At 50.7% G+C, this 12,081-nt stretch overlaps 1 protein-coding gene across 1 annotated transcript in view; it reads left to right on the top strand.

Annotated features, from left to right (window-relative positions):
* DDX46 (DEAD-box helicase 46) overlaps nucleotides 1-11,578 on the top strand; it is a 209,277-nt gene extending 197,699 nt beyond the window's left edge. Inside the window, exon 23 of the mRNA XM_075344461.1 lies at nucleotides 11,261-11,578. Within this exon, the coding sequence (XP_075200576.1) occupies nucleotides 11,261-11,308 (48 nt within the window). The 3' untranslated portion in view covers nucleotides 11,309-11,578. The remainder of the gene's footprint in view (nucleotides 1-11,260) is intronic.
* The last annotated feature ends 503 nt before the right edge of the window (nucleotides 11,579-12,081 follow it).

Below are 12,081 nucleotides of genomic sequence, written 5' to 3'. Positions count from 1 at the left end.
TGATGCAACGGATCCGTGTCAGAGTGTGTAAAAACTGATGTGACGGATCCAGTAAAAAACGGATCCGTTTTTTTTTTTTGTTTTTTTTTTAAAGCTGAGAGACCCAGTCATCACCGTACACGCAGGCACTCCCGCACAAACCCCGCCACTCCCGCAGGCATCATCCCCGCACACACCCAGGCACTCCCGCACGCATCATCCCCGCACACACCCCGGCACTCCCGCACGCATCATCCCCGCACATACCCAGACACTCCCGCACGCATCATCACTGCACACACCCCGACACTCCCGCACGCACCATCACTGCACATACACCGGCATTCCCGCACGCATCATCCCTGCACATACACCGGCACTCCCACACGCATCATCCCTGCACACACCCCGACACTCCCGCACGCATCATCCCTGCACACCCCCTGACACTCCCGCACGCATCATCACTGCACATAAACCGGCACTCCCGTACGCATCATCCCCGCACACACCCCGACACTCCCGCACGCACCATCACTGCACATACACCGGCATTCCCGCACGCATCATCCCTGCACATACACCGGCACTCCCACACGCATCATCCCTGCACACACCCCGACACTCCCGCACGCATCATCCCTGCACACCCCACGACACTCCCGCACGCATCATCACTGCACATAAACCGGCACTCCCGCACGCATCAACCCCGCACACACCCCGACACTCCCGCACGCACCATCACTGCACATACACCGGCATTCCCGCACGCATCATCCCTGCACACCCCCCGACACTCCCGCACGCATCATCACTGCACATAAACCGGCACTCCCGCACGCATCATAAATGCACACACCCCGGCACTCCCGCACGCATCATCCCCGCACACACCCCGACACTCCCACACGCACCATCACTGCACATACATCGGCACTCCCGCACGCATCATCCCCGCACGCACCCCGACACTCCCGCACGCATCAACCCCGCACACACCCAGACACTCCTGCACGCATCATCATAACAGCACACCCCGACACTACCTCAGTGACGTAACCGCTGACAGTGCGACTCCCTCAGTTGCTGCGTGGAGCTGATATAGAGCGGCGGTGTTCCACGGCCGCTCCTGTCAGCTTCATGTAGCAGAGCTGAAAACGTCGCGGGACCTCGTGGATTACGTCAGACCTGGAGGGGTATTTGGGAATTTTTAATAAAATGGTGAAAGAGGGTGTTTTTTTGTCCTTTATTCCAAATAAAGTATTTTTTTGGGTGTATGTGTTTATTTACTTTCACTTACAGGTTAATCATTGGGGGTGTCTCATAGACGCCTCCCATGATTAACCCCTTATTACCCCGATTGCCACCGCACCAAGGCAATTCGGGAAGAGCCGGGTAGACTCCCGGGACTGTCGCATCTAATGCATGCGGCAATTCCGGACGGCTGCTGGCTGATATTGTTAGGCTGGGGGGCTTCCCATAACGTGGAGCTCCCCATCCTGAGAATATCAGCCTTCAGCCGTGTGGCTTTACCCTGGCTGGTATCAAAATTGGGGGGGACCGCACGCCGGTTTTTTTTAGATTATTTATTTATTTTACTGCAAGATATAGACCCGCCCACTGGCGGCTGTGATTGGTTGCAGTGAGACAGCTGTCACTCAGTGTGGGGGCGTGTCTGACTGCAACCAATCATAGGCGCCGGTGGGCGGGGAAAGCAGGGAATACGAGATTGAATAATGGGCGGCTGGCATTTTCAAATCAGGAGAAGCCGCCAGAAGAGTGTTACAGCCGTGCAGCGCCACGCAGGTGATCGGTGAGTGAGTGAATGAGTCAGTGAGTGTGAGAGAGAGAGGCTGGGGCCACACAGGGCACTACTGTGATGCTCGCATGACACTCGGCTCGTGCTGGCAGCACAGTAGGAGCCGAGTGTCATGCTAGTGTCCCTGCGTCTGAGTGCGGTCCGACTGTGCGAGCGGACCACAACTGCGGGGGGCGGGCCGGCTCTCAGGAGGGGCGGGCTGGCACGGAGGAGGGAAGGTGGGATTTATCTCCCTCTCCTCCGTAGCTGGCTATTGCGACTCTCGCTCTGCATGCATGGTACACCGGTGTACCGCGAGTGCAGTGTGATTTTTCTCTCGCCCCATTCACTTGAATGGGGGCGAGAGAAAAGAGTCTCGCATTACAGTTGCAGCATGCTGCGATTGTTTTCTCGGTCCGATTAGGGCTGAGAAAATAATCGCTCATGTGTGCTGGCACACAGGCTAAAATTTGTCCGAGTGGATTGCGATGTTTTATCGCACTCCACTCCCACCGATTTTCTTAAACCAGAGAATCACTTCTGGGCATGCTCAGAAGTAAAAACCGAATCCGGTACATGCTTCCGGCATTTGATGCATGCCACCGGATTCGGCGTGCATAGACTTTCATTATGCACCATGCCACACAGCGCCACACCCGGCGCTGTGCGGTTTTTTTTTTATGAGACAAAAAACGTTGCATGAAACGTTCCATGCAGCCACCACATTCATTAATTAAGCCGCATCCGGAAAAAGCTGGATGCAATGCAAGGTCATCAGGCACAATCCGACAACAATACAAATCAATGGGGATAAAACTGATCCGGTGCCGGATCCGTTTTACCCATTTTTTTCCGGATTGTGCCTGATGGGAAAAAAACTGATGTGTGAAAGTAGCCTTACAGGTATGTGTGCTCCATTATGGTTCTGCTTTTAACTTTATCTAGGAGGCCACATGGCACATGAAATACATAATATAGTGTAGGACCCCCCTATTGAGATTTGGCGTGACGTTGGCAGGGGTGGCTCAAAGAATTGATCAATTATTTGCTAAAAATCTCAATTTATATTGTAGTACAGTTGGAATAAATCTGTGAATTTGCACTTTTTATATGATGCATGCCATTTTCAGATAGTGCTGGCTCCCCTCTCTCTCTGTATATGGTATAAGAAGGCTGCCCCAATCTATAAATATAAGTGACAGTCCCAGCAGCCCCAGTTACCACAGTGGGGGTACTGAGGTATTCCTATGGCAAATAGGTCTGCCATCATTAAATTTTGTAGAAGAACGTAAAGGAACGCAATAGTTCTATACATTTAACACAAAATACATCAGTAGATAGTATTTAGAGGAGTTGTGTTGCCAATGGACTAATTGGTAAAAGAGAAGTGGGAGAGTCCCTGAAAACACCCTCAGTTTTGTTATTGTAAAGTACACGTAAGGCCTAAGCCACACGGACCAATTCTAGCCTGTGTGTCAGCACCCATGAGCGATTATTTTCTCAGCCCTAATCGGACCAAGAAAACAATAGCAGCTTGCTGCGATTGTAAAGGGAGACTTTTTTTTTTTTTTTTTTCCTCTCGCACCCATTCAAGTGAATGGGGCGAGAGAAAAATCGCACTGCACTCGCGGTACTCCGGTGTACCGTTCGTGCAGCACGAGAATCGCAATAGCCGGCTATGGAGGAGAGAGGGAGAGAAATCCCTCCCTCACCTCCTCCGTGCCGGCCCGCCCCTCCGAAGCACTGGCCCGCCCCTCCTGAGATCCGGGCCGACCCCCGCATCTGAGGTCTGCTCGAATGGTCGGACCGGAGTCGCAGAGATACTAGCATGACACTCGGCTCCTGCTGTGCTGCCAGCGCAAGCCGAGTGTCATGCGAGCATCACAGTAGTGCCCCGTGTGGCCCCGGCCTAAAAGTAAATAAAACACATGGTATACTTACAGCAGAGTAAAGAAAAGGGGCCTACACACAAATACATTGTAATATACTCCCAAAAGTTATAGCAGGAAATAAAATGCAATGATATGGATGCAAAAAAGATGCACATAGATATTATGTAATAGTGTGCGCAGGTGAAGTGATGCTCCGTACAAGCTCCTATAGGTCACGTAAGAAAATTATAATTATAGAACGTACGGCATGTATAAAGATCAATGTGAAGTAGTGTGGTAATAGATGACTAAGGCTACCTATAGCTAAAACGCATAGGATGGTTTTTCCTCTAGCCTAACCCTGTGGTTGCAACATGCTACACTGTATTTCTTTGTCGCTCCATTGGGAGACCCAGACAATTGGGTGTATAGCTATTGCCTCTGGAGGCCACACAAAGTATTACACTTAAAAGTGTAAGGCCCCTCCCCTTCTGGCTATACACCCCCAGTGGGATCACTGGCTCACCAGTTTTGTGCTTTGTGCGAAGGAGGCAACACATCCACGCATAGCTCCACTTTTTAGTCAGCAGCAGCTGCTGACTATGTCGGATGGAAGAAAAGAGGACACATATAGTGTCCCCAGCATGCTCCCTTCTCACCCCACTGTATGTCGGAGGTGTTTGTAAGGTTGAGGTACCCATTGCGGGTACGGCGGCAGGAGCCCACATGCTGATTCCTTCCCCATCCCTTTTTACAGGGCTCTGGGTGAAGTGGGATTTACCGGTCTCCAGGCACTGAGACCGTGCTCCATCTACAGCCCCTGGAGAAGATGCTGGATGGAGCGGAGTACATCAGGGACATGGCCCTGCTTCCTCAAGGTACTCTGTGTCCCCGTGCATTTGGCGCTCACACCGCAGCTTGCTGGGTGTTGTAGTGCGCCGGGGGACATCAGCGCTGCGGCGCCTGTGCCATGGCCTCATTCAGCTTCGCTGAAGCAGGCTCACTTATGGGAATTGGTCGCGCCGGCCGCTGGGACTGCGGCGCGGCTGGCACTTGTAGTGCGCCGGGGACTTCAGCGCGGCCTGCGCTTTTACGGCGGCCGCGCTGATAACTAGAGTCCCCGGCTTTTGCGGCCTGCTTCCGTTCGTTCCCGCCCCCAGACCTGCCAGTCAGGAGAGGGGCGGGACGCTGGCCACTTCCAGGAATCGGTCGCGCCGGCCGCTGGCAGCGGCGCGGCTGGCACTTGTGGTGCGCCGGGGACTTCAGCGCGGCCCGCGCTTTTACGGCGGCCGCGCTGATAACTAGAGTCCCCGGCTTTTGCGGCCTGCTTCCGTTCGTTCCCGCCCCCAGACCTGCCAGTCAGGAGAGGGGCGGGACGCTGGCCACTTCTATGAATCGGTCGCGCCGGCCGCTGGGACTGCGGCGCGGCTGGCACTTGTGGTGCGCCGGGGACTTCAGCGCGGCCCGCGCTTTTACGGCGGCCGCGCTGTTAACTCGAGTCCCCGGCTTCTGGGCCTAGTCTCCCTTCGTTACCGCCCACAGCCCTGACAGTCAGGGTAGGGGCGTGACGCTGCATAGAGCAGCGCTGAGAGCTGGAGTATGTTTTGCATACTCCACCCCTCTCACTGTGTGCACTGTGAATCCGGATTCCCGCACTTTCTCAGGCACGCCCACGGCTTCCTTCTCTACAAGGACGCCGGCAGCCATTAGTGTCAGTTTCTGTACGATACAGAGACAAGTGTGGAAGACCCTGGCATTCTGATAGTCACACAATCGCTGCAACAGGCGTTAAGCAGCACCTGTGGTGCTAACCCCACTAGTGCAGAAGTGCACTTATAGATATGCTTGTACTATATACATTGCACTGTTTGGTCGCACGTTGTATATACCCTCCTGGATTATGCGGAGGAGTTATCAGCATATTCTCTGTGTAAAACAAAGGTGCAGAACCACATGTTTTTCTATACAGCTGGTACAGCATGTACGGCTATACGGCCGGCAGGTTACATAGACTCCATTGTATGCACTAATGGCCAGGGGATGAGGACGGTGTCTGCAGTATTTACTGACAGTTTTTCTGAGACTATGGCTATGATACTAGAAGCCTAGCAGTCCGGACATGTCTCTCACAATATGGGCACTGTTGAATCATTGATCCATGGCCCCCCTCAGTGTGAATAACTAACAGCTCCGGGAATGTCACACGCATCCCAGAGTCACGGCTCTGCACGGACGTCAGTCCCAGACAGCCTAAGCGGGCTCGCTATGAGCGGCCTCGGTTTCATCAGGGTCCTAACAGAAGGACTCGCTGTGTAATGAGGCGGAAGTAGCGGCTCAGGATTCTGATCCTGAGACCGCTCTCAATCTGGATACACCTGATTGTGACGCCATAGTAAATAATCTTATAGCGTCCATCTATAGAATGTGGCTTATTTCTCACAGCTCCTCCAGTGGAGGAGTCAGCTTCACGTATTTTTCTGGACCACTCTGCCTTCAGAGAGGCAGTCCAGGAACACCACGCTTATCCAGATATGCGCTTCTCCAAACGGCTTAGGATACACGTTATCCCTGTCCCCTGACTTGGTCAAGGACTGGACCCAATGTCCCGAGCGGCGTCCTCCAATCTCCAGGCTTGTAGCTAGATCCATAGTTGCAGTGGGAGATGGAACTGCAAACTCAAAGATGCCACTGACAGACAGATGGATCTCTGGTCGAAAGCCATCTATGAGGCTGTCGGCGCACCGTTGGCTCCGGCATTCTCTCCCTTGGGGCACTCCAAGCTATTTCAGCTTGTCTTACACAGATTGACACGGTTACACGTACATCTGTGCCGCAGGTGGCATCCTTAACCTCTCAAATGTCTGCATTTGTTTCTTACGCGATTCAGGTTGTCCTGGACTCTGCGAACCGTGCGGCGGTAGCCTCCGCTACTCCGTGTTTTTAAGCAGAGCCTGGTCTGCTCGTTAAGTGAATGGAAGGCAGATTCTGCTTCCAAAAAAGGTTGCCTAACCAGTTGCCTTTTTCTGCTGACCGACTGTTTGGTGAGCGTTGGATGTAACCATTAAACAGTCCAGGGGTAAGGATTCATCCTTTCCTCAGCCCGGACACAACAAACCCCAACAGAGCAAGAGGCAGTCGGGGTTTTCGGCCTTTTCGAGGCTCGGGCAGGTCCCATTTTTCCTCGTCCAATGTGGACTCAAAAGGATCAGAGGAGCTAAGATTCTTAGCGGGCTCAGTCTCGCCCAAAAAAGCGACAGTCTGAAAACCCGCTTCCAAGGCGGCTTCCTCATGACTTGCGGCCTCGGTCGGTAGCAGGCTCTCCCGCCTTGGCGATATTTAGCTGCCATAGGTCAATGACCATTGAGGAGACATTCTGTCTCACGGGTACAGGATAGAGCTCACTTCTCGTCCTCCAACTCGATTCTTCAGAATTTCTCCACCTCCCGGCCGGGCCGCTGCTCTTCTGCAAACAGGGTGCACTCTATAGGCAGAAAGAGTGATGACCCCCGTTCCTCTTCAGGAACAAGGTCACGGTTTTTACCCCAAATTCTTTGCGGTACCTATAACAACGGGCCGTTCCGTCCCGTTCTGGATCTAAAAATGCTCAGCAAGCTCGTGGACACCAGGCGGTTCCGGATGGAATCCCTCCGCCATGTCATCGCCTCAAGGTCCCAAGGATATTTCCTAGCATCATTAGGCATCAAGGATGCTTATCCACACGTGCCGATTGATCCAGAGCACTAGCGTTTCTACGCTTCGTTATAGGAGACGAACACCTTCTGTTCGTAGCTCTACCTTCCGGCTAGCGACAGTCCAACTGGTCTTCGCCAAGGTCAGGGCAGCAGTAGTCACAGTCCTGCACTCTCAGGGTCACTCTGTGGTCCCGTATTTAGACGATCTACTTGTCAAGGCACTCTCTTAGGAAACATGCCAACACTGCCCGAACGTTGCGCTGGAGACTCTCTAGAGTTTTGGGTGGATCATCAACTTTTTAAAGTCAGATCCGACCCCGACCCTATCGATAACATATCTAGGCATAGAGTTTCTTACTCTCTCAGCGATAGTGAAGCTTCCGCTAGACAAACAGCATTCACTACGGGCTGCAAGCTCTTCTTTAAGAACCAGTCGCACACATTGAGACGCCTCATGCACTTCCTACGTAAGATGGTAGCAATGGAGGCAGTTCCTTTCGCGCAGTTTTACTGCGTCCACTACAATGGGACATTCTCCGCCAATGGGACGAGGAGTCGACGTCCCTCAACAGAGTCGTCGTTCTTTCTCAGGCGGCCAAGGAATCTCTACGGTGGTGGCTTCTTCTCACCTCTTGGTCAAAAAGAAGGTCCTTCCTATCCCCATCCTGGGCGATAGTTACGACAGACGAGTCTATCAGGGTGGGGAGCAGTTTTTCTCCACTACAGCGCTCAGGGTACGTGGACTCAGCAAGAGTCCACCCTTCAGATCAATGTTCTTGAACACAGAGCAGTGTATCTTGCCCTACAAACCTTCCAACAGCGGCTGGAAAGCAAGCATATCCGACTTCAGTCGGACAGCTCCACAGCGGTGGCATACATCAACCACCAAGGAAGAACGCGCAACCGGCAAGCCTTCCAGGAAGTCCGGCAGGTTCTGATGTGGGTGGAAGACACGGCATCCACCATATCCACAATTCACATCCCAAGTGTGGAAACTAGGAAGCTGACTTCCTAAGTCGCTGAGGTGTGGCCGAAAGAGTATGGTCTCCTCACCCGGACGGGTTTCAGGAGATCTGGCGCCGCTGACAGAGGCCGGACGTCGATCTAATGGCGTCACGGCACAACAACAATGTGCCAGCTTCATGGCACGGTTTCACAATCATCGAGCTCTGGCGGCAAACGCCTTAGTTCAGCATTGGTCGCAGTTCCAGCTACCTTAGGTGCCACCTCTGGCATTGTTGCCCAGAGTACTGCGCTAGATCAAGACCGACTGCGGCCGCGCCATCCTCGTCGCTACAAATTGGCCGAGGATGTTGTGGTACTCGGTTCTGTGGTGCCTCACGGTAGGCTAACCGGGGGCACTACCAGACCAATCAGACTGGCTGTCTCAAGGGCCATTCTTCCATTTGAATTCTACGGCCCTCAACCGGATGGTGTGGCATTGAGTCCTGGAACCTAGTGTCGTCAGGATTACCTCAGGACGTGGTTGCCACCATGAGACAGGCTAGCATACCAACGTCCGCCAAGATTGACCACAGGACGTGGAAGATGTTCTTATCTCGGTGCTCGGCGCAGGGTGTTTCTCCCTGGCCGGTTGCATCGTCTATGTTTCCTTCCTTCCTGCAATCTAGGTAGGAAAATGGGTTGTCGCTCAGTTCCCTTTAGGGACAAGTCTCAGCGCTATCTGTATTTTTTCAGAAACGACGACTTCCTCAGGTACGCACGTTCCTACGGGGAGTTTGTCTTCTCAGCACTCCGTACAAGCGGCCGTTAGAGCCCTGAGATCTGAACAAGGTTCTAATTGCTCTCCAGATGCCGCCTTTCGAGCCTTTGAAGGATGTCTCCCTTCCCGTTTTTCACGGGAAGTGGCCTTCTAGTAACGGTCTCGTCTCTTAGGAGAGTTTCCGAGCTAGCAACGCTCTCATACAAACTCCCTTCCTGGTCCTTCACCAGGACAGGGTAGTTCTGCGTCCGGTTCCGGAATTTCTCCCTAAGGTGGTATCCCATTTTCATATCAATCAGGATATCACCTCACCTTCTTTGTGTCCTCGTCCAGTCCATCAATTTCAGAAAGATTTGCATCTGTTGGTTCTGGTGAGAGCACTCAGGTTCTACTTCCCGCATGGCGCTCCTGCGCCACCCGGATGCACTCTTTGTCCTTGTCGCTGGTCGGCGTAAACAGTCGCAAGCTTCCAAATCCACCCTTGCTCGGGGGATCGAGGAACCAATTCTTGAAACCTACAGTTCTACTGGGCTTCTGGTTCTCTCAAGGCCGAAGGCCCATTCTACCAGAGCCGTGGGTGCATCCTGGGCATTACGGCACCAGGCTACGGCTCAGCAGGTGTGTCAGGCACCCACCTGGTCGAGTCTACTTACTTTTACCAAGCATTATCAGATGCATACCTACGCTTCGGCAGACGCCAGCCTAGGTAGATAAGTCATTCAGGCGGCGGTTGGCCACCTGTAGGAGAGGGCCGTTTGACGGCCCTATCATGAGGTATTCTTTTACCCACCCAGGGATTGCTTTTGGACATCCCAATTGTCTGGGTCTCCCAATGGAGCGACAAAGAAGAAGGGAATTTTGTTTACTTACCGTAAATTCCTTTTCTTCTAGCTCCAATTGGGAGACCCAGCACCCGCCCTGTTTTCTCTGGGTTTTTCTGTTTTTTCGGGTACACATGTTGTTCATGTGGTATGGTTCAGTTCTCCGATGTTTCCTCGGATTGAATTGGTCTTTAAACCAGTTATTGGCTTTCCTCCTTCTTGCTTTGGCACTAAAACTGGTGAGCCAGTGATCCCACTGGGGGTGTATAGCCAGAAGGGGAGGGGCCTTACACTTTTAAGTGTAATACTTTGTGTGGCCTCCAGAGGCAATAGCTATACACCCAATTGTCTGGGTCTCCCAATTGGAGCTAGAAGAAAAGGAATTTACGGTAAGTAAACAAAATTCCCTTCTTTAACGTGTCTACAATAAACTGGACGTTTTAAGAAATATTCTACTACCAACATTCGCTGGATTATCTTCTGTTATTTTGTATAGAAACAATATAAGGTGCCACATTGATCATAAATGTAAGTAGTGCACGGAAAGTGATAGTGCAATCATGTAGTCAATGCAGTCCATTTTTTAAAGGGAACCTGTCACCTAGAATATACGTTCTGACCTATCAGCAGACGCATGTGTGCCCTAATTACACCTTCCTACCCATCCCTGTGTTATAAAATTGTATAATATGATAGTAATAAAAAACGTTTTATTACCTTCATATTTCGTATGTAAATAGCAGGGAATGTGGACACATGGGCGGCGCCTTGCCCTATGGACGTCTGCATATTTCCGTGGTATCGCGCCCCTGTGGGCGTAATACCATGGAGCGACGTCACCGTCTCTCATTCTATCCTGCGAGCATTGCAGCAGGCTTCTCTTCCGGGTTCTCCATGTCAGTTTCAGACGCGCACTGCGCATGCGCCCTGCGCGTCTGAAGCCGGCACGTGAACACCCAGAAGAGAAGCCTGCTGCAATGCACCCAGGATTGAATAAGCGATGGGGACTTCGCTCCATGGAATCACACCCACAGGGGCGTGATACCACGGAAATATGCAGACGTCCATAGGGCAAGGCGCCGCCTCTGTGACCACATTCCCTGCTATTTACATACGAAATATGAAGGTAATAAAACGTTTTTTATTACTTTCATATTATACAATTTTATAACACAGGGATGGGTAGGAAGGTGTAATTAGGGCACACATGCGTCTGCTGATAGGTCAGAACGCATATTCTAGGTGACAGGTTCCCTTTAAATGTGTTGATGGAAAAAAGTAAGAATGACCTGAAAGAGTTAATGAGCTTATTGGATTAGATTTGTGCCTTTTACTTTTAATGACTCTAAATTACATGATCTCTTTTTTCGCAGCAAAACTCCTACCAACCGACCAACAAAGGAAGATACAAAGTGCTGTAAAGCGGGACGGCTGGACAACTTGGTCACTGTTTTCTTCCTGTGTTCTATATTGATATATTTTACCTTTTTTTTTTTTTTTTTTTTTTCTTTTTTTCTTCATTTTACCTCCATTTTAATTATTATGGGGTAAAACAATAAAGATGAAATGGGAAATACATTTTTTTTAACATTGTATTGCAAAGAGAATAGTTGTATAGATTGGAACATCTTAAATTAAAAATTTGTTTTAATGTCCGTTCTAAAAGAAGGAAAATAAATTTTTTTCAATTACCTTACTTTTTTGTGCATATAACGTGTAGCCAGGGTTCAGTGATAGGCAGAATATTTCAAGATCCAGAACTTTTTTTTTCTTCATTTTAAAAGCCCAGATTGTGCATTCAGGATTAGGCTATGTTCACACACTGCATCTTTTCTTAACCACAAAGATGCAGCGTTTTTGGCCGCGGCAAAAATGCATAAAAAAAACAAACCTTTTTACCACATTTTTCCTTATGACTTTTTAAGTCAAATCTATTGACTGGGAGGGCTCAAAATCGCTGGTAAAAACGCAAAAAGAATTGACACGCTGCATCTTCAAAAATGCAGCCAAGATGCAACCAAAAAAAGATGCCCAGTGTGGACAGCAAAATAGAAATCTATAGACGTTGCTGGGGGAAGGAAATGCATGACCTCAAAACTGCACCAAAAACACCGTAAAAGATGCAGTGTGTGTACATAGCCTAAGTTCACATTTTAGGATACAGGTGAGGTACATATAATTTAAAAAAAGAAAA

The sequence above is a fragment of the Anomaloglossus baeobatrachus genome, chromosome 4, assembly GCF_048569485.1.
Source record: "Anomaloglossus baeobatrachus isolate aAnoBae1 chromosome 4, aAnoBae1.hap1, whole genome shotgun sequence".
Classification (NCBI taxonomy): domain Eukaryota; kingdom Metazoa; phylum Chordata; class Amphibia; order Anura; family Aromobatidae; genus Anomaloglossus; species Anomaloglossus baeobatrachus.
The sequence above is the reverse complement of the archived record's forward strand: the minus strand, read 5'-3'. Positions and strand labels throughout refer to the sequence as shown.